At 41.8% G+C, this 27,596-nt stretch overlaps 1 protein-coding gene and 1 long non-coding RNA gene across 2 annotated transcripts in view; one reads left to right on the top strand and one right to left on the bottom strand.

Moving 5' to 3' along the window:
- The window catches only part of LOC121140904, a 52,304-nt gene extending 29,388 nt beyond the window's left edge, over positions 1-22,916 (bottom strand). The window contains exon 1 of the long non-coding RNA XR_005877853.1: positions 22,602-22,916. This is a non-coding gene — a long non-coding RNA (uncharacterized LOC121140904). The remainder of the gene's footprint in view (positions 1-22,601) is intronic.
- The window catches only part of Hsd17b11 (hydroxysteroid 17-beta dehydrogenase 11), a 41,910-nt gene that overhangs the window by 3,888 nt on the left and 10,426 nt on the right, over positions 1-27,596 (top strand). The window contains exons 2-5 of the mRNA XM_005076367.4: positions 52-159; positions 15,886-16,017; positions 17,192-17,298; positions 27,180-27,317. Of these exons, the coding sequence (XP_005076424.1) occupies positions 52-159; positions 15,886-16,017; positions 17,192-17,298; positions 27,180-27,317 (485 nt within the window). The remainder of the gene's footprint in view (positions 1-51; positions 160-15,885; positions 16,018-17,191; positions 17,299-27,179; positions 27,318-27,596) is intronic.

Genomic DNA, 27,596 nt, shown 5'->3' with positions numbered 1-27,596 from the left:
TGTGTTCCCATCATTTATGCTCTCCTCTTGCTCTCTTTGGACTTCTTCTAGAATGGCATCGAGGAAACAGCTGCCAAGTGCAGGCAACTGGGTGCCCAGGCCTATCCCTTTGTGGTGGACTGCAGCAAGCGGGACGAGATTTACAGCGCTGCAAAAAAGGTACAGTTCTACCTGGAGTTGGAAATATGGCGTGGGTCGGGGAATCGGAAGTGTGTTGGAGATGACCGCATTTAATCCTTACACAAAGCAGAGGAACATTGTGGTTTGTATTTCCCAAGACTGTGTCCGGCTAGTGCCAGACCTGCAATCATGCCATGTGACTGAGAGGCTCAGACATCAGTGTGCACTACGGCCTTCTAGGGAGCTTACTGAAAATAGAGGCTTGGGGAAGGAGAGATGGCGCAATAGATAAGGTACATGGCTCATTGGGTAGGCACATTGGTGCACAAGGGTGACAAACACCCATATGCAAAACAGTCTCATGACAGAGAATGATAGAACATGGCACCCAATGTTCTCCTCTGGCCTCTGTGTGTGTACATAGGCACAGGTACCTACCTGCATACTACACACACACCACACACACTATACATATACACACAAATACATATATATATATTTGAGGGAGCAGGGGGGCTACTGTGTGGCAAAGTACTTGCTTAGCAAGTACAAAGCCTAGGCATCAATCTCCAGAAAAAAAAGCATGCATGTGTGTGTGTGAGTGTGTGTGAGTGTGAGTGTGTGTGTGAGTGTGTGTGAGTGTGTGTGAGTGTGTGAGTGAGTGTGTGAGTGTGAGTGTGTGAGTGTGTGAGTGTGTGTGAGTGTGTGAGTGTGTGTGAGTGTGTGTGAGTGTGTGTGAGTGTGAGTGTGTGAGTGAGTGTGTGAGTGTGTGTGAGTGTGTGAGTGAGTGTGTGTGTGAGTGTGTGTGTGAGTGTGTGTGAGTGTGTGAGTGAGTGTGAGTGTGTGAGTGAGTGTGTGTGTGAGTGTATGTGTGAGTGTGAGTGTGAGTGAGTGTGTGAGTGTGTGAGTGAGTGTGTGAGTGTGTGTGAGTGTGAGCGTGTGTGTGAGTGTGTGAGTGTGTGTGTGAGTGTGTGAGTGTGTGAGTGTGTGTGAGTGTGTGAGTGTGTGAGTGAGTGTGTGAGTGTGAGTGTGTGAGTGTGAGTGTGTGTGAGTGTGTGTGAGTGTGTGTGTGAGTGTGTGAGTGTGAGTGTGTGTGAGTGAGTGTGTGTGAGTGTGTGAGTGAGTGTGTGTGAGTGTGTGTGAGTGTGTGTGAGTGAGTGTGAGTGTGTGAGTGTGTGAGTGTGTGAGTGTGTGAGTGAGTGTGTGTGTGAGTGTATGTGTGAGTGTGAGTGTGTGAGTGTGTGTGTGTGAGTGTGTGAGTGAGTGTGTGAGTGTGTGAGTGAGTGTGTGAGTGTGTGTGAGTGTGAGCGTGTGTGTGAGTGTGTGAGTGTGAGTGTGTGAGCGTGTGAGTGTGTGTGAGTGTGTGAGTGTGTGAGTGTGTGAGTGTGTGTGAGTGAGTGTGTGTGTGTGAGTGTGTGTGTGTGTGAGTGTGTGTGTGTGTCATCAGCCTCACCTCCAGTAGTTTTCTTCCAGTAGATGTAGTGGCAGAGTCCAGGAATCTGACATTTAGCACCTTGTACACCTTTACCTCCCCCATGGTCTGATGCAGTTGAATGTCCTTGACTGACACCTGCCAACACTGACCGTGTCTTCGGAAGCCCAGTCAAAGATATGGGGGTGAAACCTACTCTGTACTGGGTTTTGTTTGAATCACAGGTTGATCTGTCCCTACAAGGCCTTGCTGCCCTCCACCGCCTACAACTGAAATGTTCTTTGTATGAAACGTGTTCCCATTTGCACCAGGGAAGGAAGGTCGTGAGAATAACAGGCAAATTCTTTAAAAATCTACATTTCTAGACCTCTCACTCAGCTAATCTGATTTTGTAGACACAAAGATCCTGACTCAACCAGGCAGAAAGCCTCTTTGTTTAGATTTAGATGTGGTTAAATTTTTCCTTCTATTTTTAAATAGTTTAGTTGTTTGGAATTTTTTATTTTTTTTTGGCATTATAATATAATTACCTCATTTCTCCCTTCCCTTTCCTCCTTCCAAGCCTTCCCACACACCCCTCCTTTTCCCTAACTGTTGTATGTATATATGATTGTATACATATGTGTAACCTGTTCAGTCTGAACAATGTTACTTGTGTGCTACGTTTTCAGGGCTGATCATTTGCCATTGAATAACCAGTTGGTGTGCTCTTGCCTGGGGATGACTGCTTCTCCCATCCTCGGCATCCTTCCCTTGTCTATAGTGTCACTTCTGCAGGGCTGAGACGAGATGTCATGAGCTTTTCCCCATCCACCTTGGCATGTGTACCGGTGGTGCCCTTCTTCAACTCATGCTTTGACAGTCTTGGTCAGACTCTTTGGGTGTAGCTTCTGACATAACTAGCCGTCTCAGTCTCACAGCAAAAACTCACAGATCCTCTGGCTCTTACAGTCTTTCTGCCCCCTCTCCCACAGTGTTCCCTGAGTCTTAGGTGTAGAATAGTTGTAAAGGGAAAACGAGTCACACTAAAGATGCCAGGAAAAAGGTAATTGGATATTTATTACGATACAGATAAGTAACTTACATGAGAACCGGGTCAGTGGTCTGTGGTCTCCGAATCTTGACCAGGATCCAAGAGAGAGCTTTTCCTTTCTTCTTCCCCTTTTATCCTTTACCTTTCCCACGTCCCTCTGTCCACACCCCAAACGGGCATGGTTAGTACCTCAGGTACGTGAGATCTCTCCTACAGATAGTTTTGTAGATGTGTCTGTTATGACCGCATTTTGACTAGTTGTGGGTTTCTATAGTGGTCTCTCTCTGTTGTAAAGAGAAGTTTCCTTGCTGAGAGGTTAGAACTATACTTAACACTGGCTATAAGGACAAATTTTGAGAAGGTAGTAAGGGATTATGCTGGTTTAGTAAAGTGATGGCTGTAGGTTCTCCTTTAAGGTCCTTGACTTCACTACCCGTGGATAGTTGGCTAAGTTTCCAGTACAAGGTATGATTTCTCTCTTGCTGAGCAGGTCTTTAGTCCAGTTAGAGAGGTGTTGGTTACTTTTAATAGGGTTGCTATTGCGATGATGAAATACTATTACCAAAACCAACTTGGGAGGAAAGGGTTTACTTCACTCCTACTTCCATGTAACAGTTCATCATCAAAAGCAATCAGGATGGAAACTCACACAGGGCAGGAACCTGGAGGCAGGAGCTGGTACAGACAGATACCACGGAGGGATGCTGCTTACTGGCTTGCTTATTATGGCTTGCTCAGTCTGCTTTCTTATAGAACCCAAGACCACCAGCCCAGGGATGGCACCACTTATAATGGACTGTGCCCTCACCCATTGATCACTTACAGCCCAATCTTATGGAGGCATTTTCTCAATTGAGGCTCTCTTCTCTCTGATGACTCCAGCTTGTGCCAAGTCATCATAAAATTGGCTAGCACAGTTACCGCCAAGGTATGTGTGCTTCTAGAGTTATCATGCTGGGCTGGTCACTGTTATGGTTCATAGGCATCATTGCTGGTAGAACTGTTGGTTGCTCCCGCCTTTGAGAGCTTACATGGTGCCTTCTGGTACCATGATGATAGTCTTCATGGAGGAGTCATTCAGGTCAGTTCCAGTTCAGAGGTCTCTGGGCACATGTCTGAAGTCCATGATATCTTCAGCAATAAGCACTTACCTTCCCCTTCTACAGGGCAACCAAGAACAGTAGCAATAGGCCATATGTTTTTGGAGTCTCTTGGAGAACCCTGACCAGTGACTCAAAAGAGGACTTCTCGTGTCTGTTCTTGGTGATTTTGTTAGGTAGTCTTTGACTCGCTGAAGCACAGATGAGTAAATTTCATTTAAACTATATATTTATACACAGGGTTACATGTATTGTAGATTTCTTTGTCATTGTTGTTACTGGTTTTTGCTTTTTTTGGTTTGTTTTTTGAGATAGGGTTTCTCTGTTTAGCCATGCCTGTCTTGGAACTCACTTTGTAGAGCAGGCTGGCCCTAAGCTTAGAATATGCCTGCCTCTGCCTGCCGAGTGCTGGGATTAAAGATGTGTGCCACCACTATCTGGATTTTTGTTTGTTTGTTTTGCTTTGTTTTTAGTAAATAGTTGATAATGTGATTCCTTGTGACATTTTCAGACATCCTTACTGTCACTCTCTCCCTTCCTAGCTTGAGCCTCCCTTTCCCACTTCTCTGATCAATTATATTCTGCTCTTCCCGTCTTCATGGCTCCCAACACCCTCACCCTTTTTACTTCCTGGTTTCTGTAGCTATTACAGGATATGTGCTCATTCTGAAGATTTGGATCTAGGAGACCCCATGAGAGAGAACAGTTGACATTCTTCTTTCTGGGTCTGGGTTACCTCGTTCAATATGGTCGTGATTTCATTTCTCTTTACAGTTGAATAATATTTCAGGGTGTGTATTCACCAATTTCCATTATACATTGGCCAGTTATTTCCATTCCCTAGCTATTGTGCATGGAATACCAGCAAAGATGCCTGAACAAGTGTCTGTGGTGTAGGATGTCAAGTTCTTCGGGCATATGTCAAGGAGTGGTAAAGCGGGGTTGAAGCATTTATTTAATTATTCTTTATCAATAAAAAACTGAACCTGAACAAGCAGAGAAGCCACCAGTCACCTCACTCAACCCACGTTACTATTTCCTAACTCCTATCTGGCCTCGATCCCCCAAGACTTCTATGACTAGCTCCTCCCTCTGACTCAAAGCAAACTTCATTGTCAGAATACTATCAAAATATCACACAACATTTTAGCTTTTTATGAATTCTCCACTCCAATTTCCACAGTGGCTGCTCCAGTTTGTGGTCCTACCAATAGTAAATGAGGGTTCCCTTTCCCTGCAGCCCCTCCAGCTTTTGTTGTCACTTGTTCTGTTGGCCTTTGCCATTCTGGCTGAACTAAGATGAAATCTTAAAGTCGTTTTGATTTGCATTTCCCTAATTGCTAGGAATGATGAACATTTCTTAAAGGTATTTCCTAGTCAAATTTTTCTGCATTTTGAAACATCTCTGTTCAAGTCCCAGACCCACTTTTTGAATGTGTCATTTGTGTGGTGGTTTGAGTAAGAATGGCTCCCATAGGCTCCCATATTTGAAGGATTAATCACCAGGGAGTGGGACTTTTTAAAAGGACTGGAGGGAGGGATTAAGGGGTGTGACCTTCTTGAAGGGAGCCTGTCACCAGGGGGTGGGCTTTAAGGTTTTAAAAGCCCAGGCCAAACCAAGAGTCGCTCTCTCTCTCTCTCTCTCTCTCTCTCTCTCTCTCTCTCTCTCTCTCTCTCTCTCTCTCTCTCTCTCTCTCTCTCTCTCTCTCTCCCCTTGGATCATGATGTAGCTCTCAACCCCAGCACCAGCCTGCTGGCTGCCATGCTCCCACCACGACGCTAATGAACTAACCCTGTGAAATTGTAAGAAAGACCGCAATCAAATGCTTCCTTTCATAAGAGTTGCCTTGGTCATGATGCCTCTTCACAGCATCAGAACTGTGACTAAGACAATTTGTCTTCTTGATTCTTCATCTTTTTGAGTTCTTTATATATTTCGCATGCTAATTCTCTGTCAGATGTATAACTGGCAAAGGTTCTCTCCCATGCTATAGGCATCCTCTTCACTCAGATACTCAGATGATTATTTCTTTAGCTATACAGAAGATTTTTAGCTTTTATGAAGTCCCACTTGTTATGTATTAACCTTGGTTCTTGGGCAAATGGAGTCCTATTCAGAAAATCAGGTAGAGTACCACCTGCTTTTGTTTGCTTGTTTTCCAGCAGTTTCAGTGTTCCAGGTTTAGGTCTTCCAACCATATAGAGTTAGTTTTTGTGCAAGGTAAGATATGGGTCTAATTTTATTCTTCTGTATGTGGAATCCAGTTTTCCCGGCACCACTTGTTGAAGATGCTTTCTTTTTTCCAGCTTTTGATTCTGGCATCTTTGCCAAATATTAAGTGGCTGAAGGTATGTGTACTGATGCTTGGGTCTTAGATTTCATTCGATTAGTCTGCATGTCTGTTTCTATGCCAGTGCTGGATAGTTTCTATTACTATAACCCTTTAATACACTCTTAAGATCTGAAATGGTAGTCCTTCCAGCATTATTCTTTTTGCTCAGGGTTCTTTTGGCTATCAGGAGCCTTTTGTGGTTCCATATGAATTTTAGGTTAGGTTTTTTCCTATGAAGAATGAGATGGGGGTTTTGATTGGGACTGCATTGGATCAATAAATAGCTTTTGCTAGAATGGTCATTTTCAAAATATTAATTCTACCAACCCATGAGCACAGGATGTCTTTCCATGTTCTAGTGTCTTTATCTATCTCTTTATTCAGCAATTTAAAGTTTTCGTTGTAGAGTTCTTTCACTTCCTTGGTTAACTTTATTCACAGATATTTTCTTTTCTTTGAGGGCATTGTGAATGGGAGTGTGCCCAGGATCTGTACTCTTCATGTTTGTTGTTAGTGTATAGAAAGGCTATTGATTTGTGCATATTGATTCTGTATCTTGCCACATTGCTAAATTTATTTATCATTTCTAGAAGTTTGCTGATAGAATTTTTGGGATGTGTAATGCATAGTATCATGTCATCTGTGTCCCCTTAGTTCCCTTCTCTTGCCTTATTGCTCCAGCCAGTGCTTCAGGCACATTATTGAGAAGGAGTCAGAATAGCAGACATCCCTCCCTCATTCCTGACTTCCCTAGGATTGCTTCAATCTTTTCCCCATTTATGATGACATTGTCTGTGGGTTTCTCATGTGTAGTTTTCATTATGTTAAAGTTTGATTCCTTTAGCCCTACATTCTCCAGGAATTTTATCATGAAGGTATGTTGGATCTTGTCAAAGGCTTTTTTTCTACATCTATTGAGATGGTCATTTGCTTTTGTTGTCAATTTATATTGTTTATTACATTTATTGAAGTATATGTGTTTGGGGAATAAAGCCAACTTAGTCATGGTGGATAATCTTTTTGAGGTATATCTGTATTAGAGCATTTTTGAGTCTATGTTCATCAGAGATGTTGGCCTGTAGTTTTCTTTCTCTTTCTCTCTCTCTCTCTTTTTCTGTGTCTTTTTCTGGTTTGGGTGTTCAAGTGATATGATTTCATAGAAAGAGCTTGGGAGTGCCTAATGTTTCTATTCTTTAGAATAGCTTAAGAAGGCTTGGCTGTTTGGTCTTCTTTGAAAGTCTGGTGGAATTACGCTGTGAATCCATCTGGCTCTGTTTTTTCTTGGTTTTGTGTATTGTTTTTATTTTGTTTTGTTTTGTTTTTAGCTGAGATACTTTTTGTTATTATCTCTTCATTTGTTATGGGTGTGTTTAGATTGTTGAGTTCTTGGTTTAACTTGCCTGAATCTAGAAATTCACTCTTTGGTGTTTTTTTCAGGTTTTCAAAAACAGCTTAATGTTAAACAGGTTTCTAAAAATATTCCCTTATAATATTCTAAATTTCTTTAGTGTCTGTTGTAAAATTTTCATGTTTATTTCTGATTTTGTTAATTTGGGTTCTCTTTTCTTTCTTTTGGTTAGTTGGGCCAAGGTTTATTATCTCAAAAAAAAGAGCACTTAGATTTGTTGAGTCTTTGTATTATTTGTTACTGTTGTTTCTATTTCATTGATTCACACTGTGATATTTTTTTCTCCCCATTGATTGGGTTTGGATTTGATTTGTTCTTGTTTTTCCAAATTTTTGAGTTGTATCATTAAGTCATTTATTTGTGCTCTTTCTGATAATATAGTCACTTAGAACTATAAATTTCCCCTCATAGGACTGTTTTCAATTTGTACCTGAAGTTTTGTTGTGTTGTATTTTCATTTTACTTACCTAGGAATTTTTTTATTTCTTTCTATTTTTTTTTCTTAGACCCATTCATCACTTAGCAATGTGCTGTTTAATCTCCATGAGTCTGTGTATTCACTAAAGAGTTCAAGCTTTGCTGCCTTGTGGTAGATAAGATACAAGGAGAGACTTCAATCTTCTTTAATTTTTAAAGATTTACTTTGTGTCCCAGGATGTGGTCCAGTTTAGACAATATCCCATGTGCTACTGAGTAGAAGGTACATTCTTTGATGTTTAGTTGGAATGTTCTGTAGGTATCTGTTAAGTTCATTTGATGTCTGATATAATTAATTATGTCGTTTCTCTGTTTAGTTTTTCTTCAGATGACCTGTCTACCGAAGAAAGTGGGGTATTGAAATCCCCTACTATTATTGGATTGATATTAATCTGTCTTTAAATCCAGTAGTAGTAGTTTTTTGTTTGTTTGTTTTTTAATGAAATTGGGTGCCCCAAAGTTTGGTACATATATGTTTAAGATAGACGGGCTGGAGGGATAGCTCGCCATTAAAGGCTAGGCTCACAAACAAAAATATAAGATAGAAACATCTTCTTGGTTAACTGTCCCTTTGATTAAAATGATGCGTCCCTCTTTCTCTCTTCTGATTAGTTTTAGTCTGATTTGTCAGATCATAGGATAACCTCTCTCTGTCTACTAAATTTACTGGACTGTAGAATAGAATGCCTATGCCATAGGACTGTTGCTAAGATTAAATGAATTAACTATGTGAACCACCTAGCCAATTGAACTTCTTTACCAAGAAACAGGCAAATTTAGCAGCATTCCCAATCTGGGAAAAGAATAGACAGTGAAAAAGAAAAAGGTTATTTTGTTTTTGTTTTAAGGCATCTGTAAATACATTATTAGAATTGTTACAATTAAGAAATGAGTTGGCCAAGGAAGCTAACTACAACCAGAAAAACATAAGCATTAGAGAATCCCTCTCTACCAACAGCCAAAAGAACAAAGGGGTGAAATTCCACCCATAATTCCACCAACAACAACCATCGCAAATCGAAGAAGGATGAGCAATCAATGGTCATTAATATCCCTCAATATTAACGGCCTTAACTCACCCATAAAAAGACACAGACTAGCAGAATGGATTCGAAGACAGAACCCTTCCTTCTGCTGCATACAAGAAACACACCTCACCCTCAAAGACAGACATTACTTGAGAGTTAAAGGTTGGGAAAAAATTTTTCAATCAAATGGACCCAAGAAACAAGCAGGGGTAGCAATCCTAATATCTAACAAACTAGACTTTAAAATAAAATCAATCAAAAGAGATGAAGGAGGTCATTACATACTCATCACAGGTGAAACCCACCAAGATGAAGTGTCTATCCTGAACATCTATGCCCCCAATACAAAGGCATCCACATTCGTTAAAGAAACATTATTAGAACTTAAATCTCATCTAAAGCCCCACACAGTTATAGTGGGAGATTTCAACACACCACTCTCACCACTAGACAAGAATACCAGACAGAAACTCAACAAAGAAGCAAAGGGTCTAATAGAAGTAATGACCCAACTGGGATTAACAGATATCTATAGAACATTTCATCCACATAAAAAAGAATATACCTTCTTCTCACCACCACATGGAACCTTCTCAAAAATCGACCACATACTTGGCAACATATCAAACCTCAGCAGCTACAAAAAAATTGGAATAACTCCATGCATCTTATCAGACCACCATGCCTTAAAATTAGAATTCAACAACAACACAAATTGCAGAAAACCTACAAACTCATGGAAATTGAATAATGCTCAACTGCACCATCCCTGGGTCAAAGAGGAAATAAAAAAAGAAATTAAAGACTTCCTCGAATTCAATGAGAATGAAGACACAGCATACCCAAACCTATGGGACACTTTGAAAGCAATGCTACGGGGGAAGTTCATAGCACTAAGTGCTCACATGAAGAAACAGGAAAACAGTTATACCAGAGAATTAACATCACAGCTAAAAGCTCTAGAACACAAAGAAGCAAACTTCCCCAGGAGGAGTAGACGCCAGGAAATAATCAAATTGAGGGCTGAAATCAACAAAGTAGAAACCAGGAAAACAATACAAAGAATCAATGCAACGAAGAGTTGGTTCTTTGAGAAAATCAACAAGATAGACAAACCTTTGTCCAAACTTACCAAACAGCAGAGAGTGAACACGCAAATTAACAAAATCAGAAATGAAAAGGGGGACATAACAACAGACTCTGAGGAAATCCAGAGAATCATTAGGTCATACTTTGAAAACCTGTACTCCACAAAATTCGAAAATTTAAAGGAAATGGATGACTTCCTGGACAGCTATCATTTGCCAAAACTAAATCAAGAACAGATAAGCAATTTAAATAGACCTATAACCCCTATGGAAATAGAAGCTGTCATCAAAAGTCTCCCAACCAAAAAAGTCCAGGTCCAGATGGCCTCAGTGCAGAATTCTACCACAAATTCAAAGAACAGCTTATACCAATTCTTCTCAAAATGTTCCACACAATAGAAGCAGAAGGGTCTTTGCCAAACTCTTTCTATGAGGCTTCAATAACCTTGATCCCCAAGCCACACAAAGATACAACCAAGAAAGAGAACTTCAGACCAATATCCCTCATGAACATTGATGCAAAAATACTCAATAAAATACTGGCAAATCGGATCCAAGAACACATCAAAACAATCATTCACCACGATCAAGTAGGTTTCATCCCAGGGATGCAGGGATGGTTCAACATACGAAAATCCATCAACGTAATCCACCATATAAACAAGCTGAAAAACAAAAATCACATGATCATCTCACTAGATGCTGAAAAAGCCTTTGACAAAATCCAACACCCCTTCATGATAAAGGTCTTGGAGAGATCTGGGATAACAGGGACATACTTAAACATAATAAAAGCCATATACAGTAAACCAACAGCCAACATCAAACTAAATGGACAGAAACTCAACACAATTCCTCTAAAATCAGGAACAAAACAAGGCTGTCCACTCTCTCCATACCTTTTCAACATGGTACTTGAAGTTCTAGCTATTGCCATACGACAACAAAGGGGGATCAAGGGGATACAAATTGGGAAGGAAGAAGTCAAACTTTCACTGTTTGCAGACGATATGATAGTTTACATCAATGACCCAAAGAACTCTACCAGGGAACTCTTACAGCTGATTAACACCTTCAGCAAAGTGGCAGGTTACAAGATCAACTCAAGAAAGTCAGTAGCCCTACTATATACAGATGATAAAAGGGCTGAAAGAGAAATCAGAGAAACATCACCCTTTACAATTGCCACAAACAACATAAAATACCTTGGGGTAACGCTAACCAAACAAGTGAAAGACCTGTATCGTAAGAACTTTGAATCTTTAAAGAAAGAAATTAAAGAAGCCCTCAGAAAATGGAAAGATCTCCCATGCTCTTGGATAGGTAGGATCAATGTAGTAAAAATGGCAATCCTGCCAAAAGCAATCTACAGATTCAATGCTATCCCCATTAAAATCCCAGCACAATTCTTCACAGACCTTGAAAGAACAATAATCAATTTTGTATGGAAAAACAAAAGACCCAGGATAGCCAAAACAACCCTGTTCAACAAGGCAACGTCCGGAGGCATCACTATCCCTGACCTCAAGCTCTATTATAGAGCTATAGTCCTGAAAACAGCTTGGTATTGGCACAAAAATAGACAGGTAGACCAATGGAATCGAATTGAAAGTCCGGGTATTAACCCACACACGTACGAACATCTGATCTTTGACAAAGAAGCTAAAAATATACAATGGAATAAAGAAAGCATCTTCAACAAATGGTGCTGGCATAATTGGAGACTGGCATGTAGAAGAATGCGGATCGATCCATGTTTATCGCCATGCACAAAACTTAAGTCCAAATGGATCAAAGACCTCAACATAAATCCAGCCACACTGAACCTCTTAGAAGAGAAAGTGGGTGGTACCCTTGAACGAATTGGTACAGGAGACAGCTTCCTGAACATAACACCAGTAGCACAGACAGTGAGATCAACAATTAATAAATGGGACCTACTGAAACTGAGAAGCTTCTGTAAGGCAAAGGACACAGTCAGCAAGACAAAAAGGCAGCCTACAGAATGGGAAAAAATATTCACTAATCCCACATCTGACAGAGGGTTGATCTCCAAAATTTACAAAGAACTCAAGAAGCAAGTCTCCAAAACAGCAAAGGACCCAATTAAGAAGTGGGCTGCAGAACTAAATAGAGAGTTTTCAATAGAGGAGTCTAAAATGGCTGAGAGGCACTTGAGAAAGTGCTCAACATCCTTAGCCATCCGGGAAATGCAAATCAAAGCAACTCTGAGATACCATCTCACTCCTGTCAGAATGGCTAAAATCAAAAACACCAATGACAATTTATGCTGGAGAGGATGCGGTGAAAGGGGGACACTCCTCCATTGCTGGTGGGAGTGCCAACTGGTTCAGCCACTTTGGAAAGCAGTATGGAGATTCCTCAGAAAAATGGGAATAAACCTACCACAAGACCCAGCAACTGCACTCTTAGGCATATATCCAAAAGATGCCCATTCATATAACAAAGATGTCTGTTCCACTATGTTCATAGCAGCTTTATTTGTAATAGCCAGAACTTGGAAGCAACCTACTTCCAAGAGTGGATAGAGAAAATGTGGTACATCTACACAATGGAGTACTATTCAGCAGAAAAAAATAATGGAATCATGAGATTCGCAGGCAAATGGATGACACTGGAAGAAACCATCCTGAGTGAGGTAACCCAGTCACAAAAAGAGAAACATGGCATGTACTCTCTCATATATGGATTTTAGTCATAGATCTGGGGAGTGCCAGCCTACAATCCTATGGCCAGAGAGTCTGGGAAACAGTAACTTCATTTACTGGCTGGTTAAGTACTGAGCTGAACTCAAGAAAGCCAGTATCAGAGAGGGAGGACTGATGATCAAAGGGATTAAGACTGGGCTGGTTGAACCCCCAGAAACAGCTGACCAGACAAAGGTTAACTCTTGAATCCCAGGCATCAGCCTGGGAATCCAGCATGGGACTGATCAAGACCCCCTGAATCTGGGTGTCAGTGAGGAGGCCTAGGTAATCTATTGAGCCTTGGACAGCAGATCAGTACCCATCCCAAGTATACACACGGTCTCTGGACTCCCATAGAACAATGTGAGGTGCACTCTCACCCTGAACTCTTGGGGAAGGGTCTAGGCCCTGCCCTATATGAAATGACAGACTATGGACACCCCCATGGAGGGCCTCACCCTCCCTGGGGGAATGAGGGGAAAACAGGGGGGGGTATGGGGGGAGGGCACGGGAGGAGGGGAGGGAAAGGGAGAGGGACCTCGTACTGACTTGTGAAGCAACCTTGTTTCTTATCTAAATTTAAAATGGAAAATAAAAAAAATATTAAAAAAAAAGAAAATTTAAGGGCATTAGAAGACTGTCAAACACAGGTTGAATGACAATTTGTTCAAGTGATATACTAGGAAATGATGCCTCAGATGAAAATAGAATATTACAGTTTTCCAAGTCTATTGCATTATACAGATAATATTGTGCTATGATCCCCTTAGACTTTCCTTTTTTCTCTCAAGTAAAACATTTCTCTAAAAAAAAAAAAAAAAAAGAGTGCAGCACAGTTGAAGTAGAATAAAACAGCCTCTTGCTTAAAAAAAAAAAAAAAAAAGAAATGAGTTGGGCTGGAGAGATGGCTCAGAGGTTAAGAGCACTGACTGCTCTTCCAGAGGTCATGAGTTCAATTCCCAGCAACCACATGATGGCTCACAACCATCTGTAATGAGATCTGGTGCACTTTTCTGATGTTTACATAGAGGCATAGTGTTGTATTCGTAATAAATTGAAAAAAAAAAGAAATGAGTCAACTTGCTGGACCTAAAATGTAAGATGATAGAGTCAATCCCACAGGGGGAACAAGCTGTTTATATAGACATAAAACTGTAATGTCTCGCTAGGTAAATATACTAAACACATATGCTCTAAACAAATAAATATTTTAAAGATTTATTTATTTATTATACATAGTGTTCTGATGGGAGATATCATTCTGTAAATCTGTCTCTCTTATTGGTTGTTGAATAAAGCACTGTTGGCCTATAGGAAAGCAAGATAAGTGAGACTAGGAGTTGAGGAGGATTCTGGAAAAGAGAGGCACAGTCAGTCACAATATAGGATGTGGGAGAAGGAACATGTGGACCCTTCCTCTAATAAGTGAAGACCACATGGAAATACTCAGATTAGCAATTATGGGTTAAATACTTAAGTCAGAGCTAACCAGTAAGAAACCAATCAAATGGCCAACAGCTCATAATTAATATAGTGTCCTGTGTGTTATTTGGGGGCTCAGACAGAGCAGCAGGGCCCAAGCAACTGGCAGGAAGACTACATGTTACAGTGTTCTGCCAGCGTGTAGCCCTGCAGACCAGAAGTTATCAGATCCCACTATAGATGGTTGTGAGCCACCGTGTGGTTGCTGGGAATTAAACTCAGGACCTCTGAAAAAGCAGCCAGTGCTCTTAACCACTGAGCCATCTCTCTAACCCCATAAATAAATATTTTTAAAGAATAAAAAGTTGCTAATGTTTGGGAAAACAATAATTTCAGGACATCATTAATAATGTCCATACTCTAGGGACGGGAGTATTGATGTTGTAGATAAAGGACAGATACTATCGCTTGGCCCTTACTACCTTAATTGCACCCTGATATGATTCAGTCATGACTGTGAAACTTCAGCATGTCAACAGAAGCTTCCCTGGGTACTGACGGACCTTTCAATATGAAGTCCTCTGTGGAGACTGGAAGAGTCTGGGTTCCACCCTTTAATAGCCTAAACCATTCTATTGGTCCCAGTTTTTTACTTTAAAAATGGGCAAATAAGAGTCATTGCCTTGAACATTACTGTAAACATTAAACACAAAGAAGAATGAAAGAAACTATCTGGAATGCACAACAAAGCAAACAAAGGCTTCCAGTAGGCATTTGCCTCTTTTCAGGCCTCAGCATTGCTACCTGGAATAGTGGCAACTTTGCTAGGGGAAGCCAGCTTTTGGTTAGAGCCCAAGGTGTAGCAGAGTACTGTCTGACTCCAGGGTCCATGCAGTGAGCGCAACTACTCACAGGCTAAAACAAAAGTTCTTATGTGATGTTTTGTCCAGCTATACCAGGAATTATGGTATTCCAATCAAGAGTCTGTGAGCTTTGGTTTACAGGTGCTGTTAGTGATCACAGCAGAACCCAGAAGGTGCAGCAGTCCCTTGGAAAACAAAATACCACCAGGAGTTCTTCCTTCCTTGTCACTGCTCAAAGGATGCCTTGTACAGCCCTTGGCAGCCAGCCATGTTATCATGATTATACTTCCTCAACTGAAATCATTTTACTCATAGCTGCAATAACCTTTGAAATTTGGATTTGTGGCTTATATAATCCCTTCCACATAATCACTTTAGCTCCTCAGATGTTCCAAAGACCCCTACTCTATACTCCCCAGCCTATTGCCATCCAGTGGATAATAGGTGGTGAGCAATAGAACAAAATGATTATGACAATAAGGAAATAGATCTTAATAGTGTAGCCAGTTTTACATAATCTCCTGTAACCTGTCCTAGAATCTGTAATAAATTTAACTAGTTTCAGCTAACCTTTAGAAGGAGCATTTAAAAATCAATGCTCTTTATCCAAATAAATAGCCATAACCAATAGAGTAAAATTGATAAACTAAACTGCAAAAGAATTCTAAACAGAGTTGCTTTGGACATAAGTACATAAAATAAAAAGGCTCTTTTACCCCATGTTGACACATAGGTAACAAAATACTTTTTTTCCATGCCTAGTAGATAAAAGCATATGTTCTTTTAGTAGTCAGTATATGCAAATCTACAGTCAAACTACTTATTAAATATAGTTTCCTTTTGATGAATATAGTATTTCTTTTGATGTTCAAGGTTAAGGAGGAAGTTGGAAATGTTAGCATTCTGGTAAATAACGCTGGCGTTGTCTACACTTCGGATTTGTTTGCTACACAAGACCCACAAATCGAAAAGACCTTCGAAGTCAATGTGCTTGCACACTTTTGGGTGAGTGTAGTTTCTTTTACAAAGTAGTCCCCTTTGAAGACTCAAAGATTAAGAGTTCTTTCCTAATGATGTGACTGCGTTTTACCAACAGTTGCACCTTCCAAAATTAATAATGAAATAAGTCATGGTAAGTTTCAGGTATCGTGTATGGATTTGATTTGATTTTGATTCTTCTGGCTGATTGGTATTAAGGTCTCCGGTAGCAGAGGCTGGCCAAAAACTCAATATATAGCTGAGACTGGCCTTGAACTCCTGATTCTCCTTTCTCTACCCTCAAAGTGCTGGGTTTGCAGGCATGCATCATCATGCCTTGCTCATAGATTTTGATTCTAAACTATTTGCACACCTCTTTGTGATAGTATAGACAAACAGAAAGGAAATAGAGACCACCCAAGTCATTGTCCATGATTCTGTAACAAGGGTGAGTGTGGTGTGCTTTTGAATTCTCACATTATTTCCTGACCTTGAAGCTGCAGACTTTATAAGAGAACTCATCATTCCATTATAATGTGTGTGTGTTTCTGAAGACTTCAAATAGTTCCAAGACAGCTAGTTCATAAAAGAGCCCTGGCATTTTCTTGGATATACGCTTGGGGTGGTTGGAGCTTGGTGAAAATGTAGTCTGCTGGTTACCCCACTTTTCCCAAGCCAAGGATGTCTGTCTTCCTGGTCTTATGTTTGGTAAAATATAGTGTGTTATTTTATTTGTTTCTGTACCCACAGCACACAGTGAGTGGATGCTCAATAAATATTTGGTGTGTCAATCAATTAGTAACCACTGGAAGATTGCTCTTTGTGGTATTTGAGATCATGATCAAATTATTGCCTGGTAATTTAATATTAATTGTTCATCCTTCTTGTGCTCCAGTGTATCTATCACTCCTATTTGATGTATGAGATGGTACAAGACATCAATGGCAAGAGGTTAGGGAGACTAGGGATATAAGTACTGAGTAATTTAAATGAGATGGCTCTCAGCACTTTCAGCGTCTGTTGTAGTTATTCTGATGTAACATCTTGTCTATTTGTCTGGGCTATTGTGCTTGGTGGTCAGGTGATTTCATTTATATCAGGATCAATGTTTTGAGAGCATATCTTTGTTTTAGAGTATTCTTCATGAGCCCATGAACCAGAAATAATACATGTGTTTTCTTGTAAATAAAATTATTTCTAGACCACAAAGGCATTTCTTCCAGAGATGATGAAGAATAATCATGGCCACATCGTCACCGTGGCATCAGCAGCTGGGCACACAGTGGTTCCCTTCTTGTTGGCTTACTGGTATGTGACTACTTATCCTTCACTGACTCCTATACTTAACTTGTATGCTTTTTTGTCCCATTATTGCGGTTATATCCTTGGAAACTTTTATATAAGATGCACATACATCTCATATAAAAATAAATAACCCACCTACCTATTTATACTTATGTGTGTATATTTACACATATCTGTAGTTCAGACTCATGCATATTATTTTTAGGGTTTAGGCACTTAATTTTTCTTTCCCTACCTTCATCATGATAATAGACTCAAAGTTGCCCAAAGAGAAAGAGCAATCCCATCTTTTTTCCTCTCTGCGTCCTCTCTGTCCCCAGAGGTCTCACCTAACCTCTTCCTGCAGAGTTACTGGCCATTTGGCTCGCCACTGAACTCATCACAGTGACACATCTTCACACAGTGTAAAGGAGTATCTGCAGCACTGGTTCAGTTTTGCTGAGCATCTTCTCAGGCTGGAATTTTCAGACACTGAAGACTTCTACCGGCAGAAAACCGCATCATCAGATGTTGGTAACCAGGAAGTGAACACACTACTTCCTTCTCGTTCTTTGTGCTTCTCCCTGTCTCTCTCTCCCTCTCTCCCTTCCTCTCTCACTCTTTTTTTGGTTTTTGGATAGGGTCTCATGTGATCAAGCCAGGGATGATCTTGAACACCTGATCTTGTTTTTTTACCTCCCAAGGCCTAGGCTTACAGGTGTATACCAGTGTACCTAGTCTCCGCAGTGCTGGGTCACACCCAGGATTGTGTGTGTGTCCAGTGAGCACTCTGTGCAGTGCTGGATCACACCCAGGATCATGTGTGTCCAGTGAGCACTCTGTGCAGTGCTGGATCACACCCAGGGTCGTGTGTGTGTCCAGTGAGCACTCTGTGCAGTGCTGGATCACACCCAGGGTCGTGTGTGTGTCCAGTGAGCACTCTGTGCAGTGCTGGATCACACCCAGGGTCGTGTGTGTGTCCAGTGAGCACTCTGTGCAGTGCTGGATCACACCCAGGGTCATGTGTGTCCAGTGAGCACTCTGTGCAGTGCTGGATCACACCCAGGGTCATGTGTGTCCAGTGAGCACTCTGTGCAGTGCTGGATCACACCCAGGGTCGTGTGTGTGTCCAGTGAGCACTCTGTGCAGTGCTGGATCACACCCAGGGTCATGTGTGTCCAGTGAGCACTCTGTGCAGTGCTGGATCACACCCAGGGTCGTGTGTGTCCAGTGAGCACTCTCTGCAGTGCTGGATCACACCCAGGGTTGTGTGTGTGTCCAGTGAGCACTCTGTGCAGTGCTGGATCACACCCAGGGTCATGTGTGTCCAGTGAGCACTCTGTGCAGTGCTGGATCACACCCAGGGTCGTGTGTGTCCAGTGAGCACTCTCTGCAGTGCTGGATCACACCCAGGGTTGTGTGTGTGTCCAGTGAGCACTCTGTGCAGTGCTGGATCACACCCAGGGTCGTGTGTGTCCAGTGAGCACTCTCTGCAGTGCTGGATCACACCCAGGGTTGTGTGTGTGTCCAGTGAGCACTCTGTGCAGTGCTGGATCACACCCAGGGTCATGTGTGTGTCCAGTGAGCACTCTGTGCAGTGCTGGGTCACACCCAGGGTCATGTGTGTCCAGTGAGCACTCTCTGCAGTGCTGGATCACACCCAGGGTCATGTGTGTGTCCAGTGAGCACTCTGTGCAGTGCTGGATTACACCCAGGGTCGTGTGTGTGTCCAGTGAGCACTCTGTGCAGTGCTGGATCACACCCAGGATTGTGTGTGTGTCCAGTGAGCACTCTGTGCAGTGCTGGATCACACCCAGGGTCATGTGTGTCCAGTGAGCACTCTGTGCAGTGCTGGATCACACCCAGGGTCATGTGTGTCCAGTGAGCACTCTGTGCAGTGCTGGATCACACCCAGGGTCGTGTGTGTGTCCAGTGAGCACTCTGTGCAGTGCTGGATCACACCCAGGGTCATGTGTGTCCAGCGAGCACTCTCTGCAGTGCTGGATCACACCCAGGGTTGTGTGTGTGTCCAGTGAGCACTCTGTGCAGTGCTGGATCACACCCAGGGTCATGTGTGTCCAGTGAGCACTCTGTGCAGTGCTGGGTCACACCCAGGGTTGTGTGTGTGTCCAGTGAGCACTCTGTGCAGTGCTGGATCACACCCAGGATTGTGTGTGTGTCCAGTGAGCACTCTGTGCAGTGCTGGAGATCACCCAGGGTCGTGTGTGTCCAGTGAGCACTCTTTGCAGTGCTGGATCACACCCAGGGTCATGTGTGTCCAGTGAGCACTCTGTGCAGTGCTGGATCACACCCAGGGTCATGTGTGTCCAGTGAGCACTCTGTGCAGTGCTGGGTCACACCCAGGGTCATGTGTGTCCAGTGAGCACTCTCTGCAGTGCTGGATCACATCCAGGGCCCTGTGCATGCAAGGCAAGCATTCTACACTGAGCCACAACCTGGCCATAACACTGCCTTTTAATTGTAAAGCTTTTAAAAAGCACAATACACATTTATAATAATGAAAAATTAATTACTTCAAAGTAGATGCATCCATATAATAATAATGATAATAATAATAATAAAACACCACCTCTGGAGTCTCTCAGTGCCCGCCCTAGTTACTTCTCACAGATAACCACAAACTACCTTGTAACAATACAGGTTAAATTTGCCCATTTTTGATCTTTATGTATATGGGATCTCGCTGTATTTGTGAGATATGCCCATAGTGTCATTTGTGGCTATTGTTTGATCATACATAGTCTTGTATCATGTTACTACACAGCAACCCATCTGCCTGTCCTACTGTTTATGAACATCTGGGATGTTTCCAGGATAGGATTCCTTTGGAATAGTAAAAGTGAGCATTGTCTGATCATTTACTAGTTTAAGACCTTATGCTAAGTTCTCAGCTTTTCAGTGCTGAATTTTCATCATTCATCAGTTTAATAACAGTATCTAATGTAAGTCCTAGAACACAATGAACTTAGCGCTGATTCTGGGATCCTGAGATTGCTCAGTAACTGGAGGGTGCCTGCTGGAATTTCACTTCCACTTGCCTATATTCACGAAAAACAATAGGGCCCCCACCTGTCAGCTCCCAGAATACAGCCCCGAGAAACTGATTCTGTGGTCTCCAGTTGTTCTTTGTGCGATAAAACGAAGGGGAGACAGAATTACTGATTCTTTACTCTATAACCTAACCCTCACCTATCACCGTAGTTGGTTGTCACAGCAACGGAATCTCTTAGGACTCTCCAACCATCTTTCTCAGGAGAAAACTAATCATACTGTAAGAGTTACATCTGAGCTGTTTCAGTGATTGACCTGAAAAGTGCACAGTGACAGTGGGGAAGAGTCAAGCCTTTTTGATCCTTTCCTAAGATGATTTTTGATATCTGTTAAGTGGGGTTTTTTATGGTATCTTGGTTTTTTTAATATAATACTTTATTAAATCTTTGGGAATTTAATGTGTGAATTTTATCATATTCACATCCTCCTATTTCTCCCTCTAACTCCTCCCTGATTCTCCACCCTCCTTGAATGAAGAAAGTAAAATAAAAAGAAAAGGACCTGACTGCTCCTAGATATGGTGAAAGTTTATTCTAGAAATGTGGGAGAGCATAGCCAGAGGCAGGGACATCTTGGAGTCCAGAGTGGACATGACCACCTAAGGAGGAGGAGGAGAAGAGTGTAGGGGAGGGGCTGCTGACCAAGAGGGGCAGCCTGGGCAGAGAGGCTGGCATAGCCCAAACGGCAGGATTATATAGGAAAGGGCAGCTAAGGGAAGGGCAACCCAATCCAAATCAGGGCTTGATCCTGCTTGAAGGAAATACTCCAAGCACCATTTCTTAAAGCCACACCGACACATTATTGTAATCCATGCCCTTCTCCCTTCAGACACTTGAGACTGTTAATTCCTAGCTGTTTCTGCATTTTTGATTCACTTAAGAAAAAAGTCAGAAAACAGAATTTCTTAAAAGAAAACTTATTGGTTTCACCAAACTCAAAGAAACATGTTGAGCATTTGGTACAACTCTTTGGACACTTTAAACACAGTAGTCACACATATAAGAAAAACATCTGCATTTAGTTGTAACTGTGGTGGTATGCACCTGCAATCTCAGTGCTTTGAGGCAGAAGCAAGAGACGGGGCTCTGTGAGTTCAGGGCCAGTGGGGGCTGTATAGAGAAACACTTTCTAAAAACAAGGACTGAGGGGTAGAGTACTAACCTAGCATCTACATGGTCCTGGGTCTAAAGAGAGGGAGAGGGGGAAGAGTGAGGAGAATGAAAGAGAGAAAGACAATCTATAGTTAGCCTGGTAGAGTGACACTGAGGCAGGAAGGTCACAAGTTCAAAACCAGCCTGGTTTATATAGAAAGTTATACATGCTGGGATTAAGTCACCACCACCCTGTTCAAGAACTGGGGAGGCAGAGGAGGCAGGTAGAAAGAGGGGGGGAAGGGAGAGGGAGAGGGAAAGAGAGAAGGGGGAAGAAAAACAGACAGACAGAAAGAAAGAAAGAAAGAAAGAAAGAAAGAAAGAAAGAAAGAAAGAAAGAAGGAAAGAAAGAAGGAAAGAAGGAAAGAAAGAAAGAAAATGATCCTGGCATGTAATATATATGTACTGAAAGTTTCCACCTCACCATTGAAAGGGACATTGTTTTGTTTACGGTTCAATGCATTTCCAAGCTTAAAATAGAAAACCTTCTACAACTTCCTGTTTTTCAAAGTACAGCTTAATTGACAAGACTGTATAGAGACCTTAGCTAGGTTCTTATTCATAAAGATTTAAAAGCATAAAACTATATGGTAATTAATATACTTGATGTAACAGATTTCATGTTACATGTATCTTATGACAGTTTTTTAAATTAGTAATGTAAGATATCAACAAATGATTGAATTATATACCTTTACATACTTTTATATAAAATATAAAGTATTACATGCTTAATATAAAATTTAAAGTGTTATATACTTTATATTTCATTAAAGCTTGTTTTATAGCTACCTGGAAAATAAAGTCCATTTAGAGTAGTTTCACAATATTTCCAAGTGATGATGTTTTTGTGAGAATTGCTTTGCATTCTGTTCGTTCATTTGACAAATATTTACTGAGTACCTATTAAGAAGCCAGTCCTAGGAGAGGCCCTGGAGACTCATTTGTGACCAATATAGTCATGGAGATTATAGTAAAAGTGTAAGAGAGCCAATGGGCAAGCTTCAGGCTCATAGAGAGAGACCCTGTTTCAAAAAATAAGGTGAAGTGCACTCATGAACAACATCAATTTTAAAATCTTGCCTTTATACAATATACACTCACGAGTTCCGGCAGAGAGCGTGGCGAGCTAGGCACTGCGGCCTCCTTCCTCCGGGCCCCCCACCGCCTCAGGACTGCGCCGGGTGAGCCGGGGCCCCGGGAGCAGCTTCGGTCTGCGTCCTGCGGACCCTAGGAGCCGGAGCACCGGCCCGGCCGAGCCGCGATCCTACAGCGACTCTTCCTCCGCCAGCGAAGCGCCGCAATGGCGGCGACCTCTGCGCGCGGCCTCCTCGACCCCACCGGACCCCTGCTCTCCAGGGCCGGGCCCATGGAGAAGCTCCAGGCAGGCCTTCGAGGACTTCTCCCCGTGTCGGCGGGCGTGGCATGGCGGACAGAATGGGCCCACCCGAAGGCCAAGGCACGCGCTTTCTCACAGTGTGATGTGTGTTTGACAATGCCAAGTAATTTTTGGGAAAGATCTTTCTAGATACTCTAAAGTGCCTGATATATTTTATAAACAGCAGTAATAGTAAAACAATACATTATGTAAATACGTTTTTGTTAGGATTCATTTGAAATATTGTTTGGGGAGGAATAGCCAAAGCCCTCCTGAGCTGACCACAATGTGTTTGTCCCCTGGTTTCCATGAGAAGGAAATGAAGAGCTCTAAGTCATTGTGTTCCATGGGCAGAAAAGAAACCACTGTCCCATTTTGTTAGGCTTTGCTGTGTAAATAGCATATGTAGTTATATAAAGGACAAAGGAGTCCTATTTACAACATCTGGTCACTCTAGATGCTAAAGAGGTTGCCAGTGTATGACAAAGTAGAGGTAGTAGAACAATATTTTATACGTTTGTGTTAATTTTTTTCTTTTTGTGTTAAAATTTTTTGATTATTACTCTTGATATAAGTGTGCCGTTTACTGGACTGCTGTGTACATAGTGGACAACAGTCCTTACTTGAAACATCTGATCTATCTAGATGTTTAGAAGTGCCCAACATATGTTAAATGTAGCGGTAGTAAAATATCACTTTGTAAATATCTTTTTGCTAAAATTCACGAAACGCTGACTTTGGGGTGGAATTATGAACCCCTCTGTGAGCAGTTCCGTCTGTCCTTGCTCAGTGCTTTGGAGGAAGTTCTGGGAGGCAGCAAGGTCGTGTACTAGTGTTTTCATAAGGGACCTCTCAGATGCCATTTCTATATATTTGCTGTGTGTGTACTGTATATAATGGGCAAATATGTCTAAACATTTCAGCTTCTAGTCTCTAAATGTTAAAGAGGTTGCTGATAAAGTAGTAAAATTAGCACATTGTGTACACTGTTAAAATTTGTAGGAAAGATTGCTCTGTAAATGATTTGGGAATACGAATTTGTTCCAATTTCTAAGCATTGCATATGCCTGTATTTGTCTACTGGTTTGAAGACAGAGAGAAGGGAGAAAAGAAAGTGGGTCAAAGCCCAGATGGTTACATTTAGAAGATACCTCAGATAATAACCATTGTAAAAGTGTTTGATACATTTAAAAGTAGAAGTAGTAGAATAAAACTTTGTGTAAATGGTTTTTGAAAAACTGGAGATACTATGTTTAGAAGTAGAATTGCTAACCCAGCTCTGAGAGCAGTACCAGCTGTACTTATTCAATGGATTGAGGAGGTGGGTTGGGGGAAGAAACTGCAAAAAGATTCCATTAGTGCTAGATAGTTTTAGCTTACCCATCACCCGTATATACATTTCAATTAGCTCTGCTATACTGTATATATTGTACATACTGGACAAAGGAGCCCTAATTTTACTTTGTAGGCATTAAAGGGGCTGCCAGTGTATGACAAAAGTAGAGTTAGTAAACTAGCCCATTCTGTACACTCTGTGTTAAAGTCATACAAGGTTGTCTTCTGAAAGGGGTTGTGAAAGTCTCATCCAAGTGTTAGGTCCTGTGTCATGTGATACAGGGGAGGTGGGAGACCAGAATGGTCTCGGCAGAAGACACTTGAGATCTACCCATTGTCACCTGTGTGTGGTTTCAACACTACACTGTATATAGGGGACACATTTATGTCCTCATCTGAAACATCTAGACCTTCTAGGCGTTTAGAAGTGCACAAAGTATGCTAAAGATAGATGTAGTAAATAATACATGTTGTAGATTATCCTGTTTAAACTTGTGATGAAATGCTGTCTTTTGGAAATGGAATGCTAAGATCACTTCTGAGCAATATAGACTTGTGCTGATTTGGGAGGGAAGAAGAAAGAGAGTGTGTGAAGAGCCTAATACTAATGTAAGCTTTGGTAATGCAAGATTAGCCATTGTCCTTTTGTCTGTGCATCTTATTTGTGCAATGTGTGCTGTATACAGAAGACGACAAGTCCAAATATACAGCACTTAGTTTTCCTAGATGGTGAAGAGGCTGCCCGTGTGTGACAGTAGAGTTAGTGAAAAGACGGGCTTTTAAAGTTGTGTTAAATTCATAGGGAAAATTCTTAGGAAGTGAAATTGTTAATATCCTCCACAAAAAGAAAATAACGGTTACGTAAACTGGGTTGAGAGAGATGGGAGAGGTTCTAGACCAGAACATTGCTATTTATAGGTATATGCAGTTTATTTACTGCACTGCACTGTATGTATGCTAGGGAAACAGAAGTGTTACTGGAAACATCTAGTCTTTAGACTTTTAAGTGTGGCAGGTGGATCTTGTGAGTTCCAGGCCAGCCAGGGCGACATAGACATTGTCTCAAAACAGTAAGAAGATGTGCATAATGGACTGATGGTAAGGCACTTGCCACTCAGCTGGTGACCTGAGTTTGTGCTCCATGACCCACATGATAAAGGAGAAAACTGATTCACTAATTGTCTTGTAGCCTCCATACAAGTACAGTGGCATGTATGTGCCCACATGTACTAATTAATGTAAAAATGCACATGGTAGAAATAGAGGGTTAACACTTTCTAGGGATTATTATTTCATAGGAATGGTTACTGGGGTTGTGTGGAATTGTTAGACTGTATCTCTGAGCAGATTCTGTTACCAGGTGGAGGTGGATAGGGAAAGAAGAGTGCAGGGTACGGCATTGTGCCTGGTGGTTGCTTCCACCAGCCTGGCCATTGTTCCGGTGTGCGTTTCAGTTAGTGTGGAATGTTGCCAAGTATTAGAGGAAAAGTCCCGGTGCCCAAAGGAAGGGCTGTCTTCTGGGGTGGACTTTGTAATACTGGCGGTAGAATCATCCTGGACTGGAGCTGTGCAGAGAAGAGGGATGAAGGAAGAGCTCTTTGCTGAGACCACCACATCTGGAAGACAGTTACAGCTGTACATGCATATGGGAAGATACCTATTTATTGTGTACAAAGTTCATCCCACAACATCTGAACTTCATGAATGTCCTAAGGAGAGCATATGGTTAAAAGTATAGCTTCATAGGCTGAAATAAAAGGTGACTCTTGAACATAGGCTAGCTAAGCCATGCCTGGACAGTGGGAGTTAATTCATGTTGCTAGGTTGACTGGAGGAACACAGAAAGGTTCACAGGGTGAGATCTGCAGCGCTGTGCTGTGTTGAGATTGACATCCTGAGGACCCGTGCCGTAGGTGCGTCTTCAGTACTCCACAGGAATACATTTATTTAGCAGGAACACCTTCACATTTTAGTATATACATCTGATGATAAACTTAGGGATACTGTACTTAATTGGTCTGCTGCTTTTTTGTTTCTCTAAGCTGAGCATTGAGGGAATGCAGAATCTTAATTGTAACTTCGCCAGTACTTCTATCTAGAAGCCTGCTGCCATTTTTGTCTTCTATGAAATTTTTGTTGTCAAGGGAGACAGGATTACAGATTTGTCTGACAGATTGGGATGGTGTGGTGTATTCTTGGTTATCAAAATACTCATGTAGCGTGGGATTTTTAGTTGGCGAATATTCACAATGTGGGGGAAAGCTTGGTACATACTGCATAATCTCAATTCCCTAAATGTATGTACATTTGCAGCATCTGGAAGGACACATCAAGCTGAACTGCTTGTGACTGGGAGACTGTTCTTAGCTTCTTGTGTTTTGTTCCTGTAATGTGCATGCTACAAAATAAAAGCTTCTTTTAAAAGCTTAAAAAACAACAACAACAAAAAAACCCAAATATATACACACTGCACACATGAAAACACATGGATGCTCACAGCTTCAGGAACTGATTGTTTAAATATATATATACACAAAAAATTAGGCACAGTCAATGTTTCGTTACAAAACTGAAATATTCCATCTTAGAAAACCTAGGAGTGCTATATAATGGGAGGAAGAAAAGGACTCTGAGGAAGTTAGGCTGTGACTGAAAGGAAGAATGGTTGTGTACAGAAGAGTTGCCCACAGAGTTCCCTGGTTTTTATGTAATAGCGATAGTGAAAGCAAACACTCTGCTTCCTGTCGGCTCACTTAATGCACTGAAATTAGGGGTGCAATATGTAGGAAATGTCGGGTCCCATGTGCCTGGGGCTTTCTGGTGCCTAGGAATTTACCTTAGTGTGGCGCTGGCCCACTAGCTCTACCCCAGGCCCGTGACAAGGGGTGCCCTTATGCTGGTCGGAAGAGCTCCCCCAACTGCAGGACCTCAGTGTTCTTGAATTTACTTGTAAACCCCTTTTCTTTCAGTTCCAGCAAGTTTGCTGCTGTTGGCTTCCACAGAGCCCTGACGGATGAACTGGCGGCCCTGGGAAGATCCGGAATCAAAACGTCGTGTCTCTGCCCTAACTTCATAAACACCGGCTTCATCAAGAACCCGAGTACCAAGTAAGCAGGGACCAGAGCGAGACCGCAGTGCGGGCGGTTGCTATGGAGCCCGTTCTGTGGGGATTAGTCCTGAACAGATTAATCACTGAAATACCTGCCATCTGATGCTGTTAGTTCGCCTTGCTTCGGTTTGTAGATTGTGGGAAAACAGGTGGGGAAACAAAGAAAGTAGGGAGAGCAAGACTAGAATACAGAATACAGATCTGAATGACGCCGGTGAACGGCTTAATCTCTCCTTTGTTTCTTCAACTCCGGATCAGCGAAGTTTTCAGACTCACA

This window comes from Mesocricetus auratus, unplaced genomic scaffold (assembly GCF_017639785.1).
Source record: "Mesocricetus auratus isolate SY011 unplaced genomic scaffold, BCM_Maur_2.0 Super-Scaffold_100006, whole genome shotgun sequence".
Lineage (NCBI taxonomy): Eukaryota > Metazoa > Chordata > Mammalia > Rodentia > Cricetidae > Mesocricetus > Mesocricetus auratus.
The sequence above is the reverse complement of the archived record's forward strand: the minus strand, read 5'-3'. Positions and strand labels throughout refer to the sequence as shown.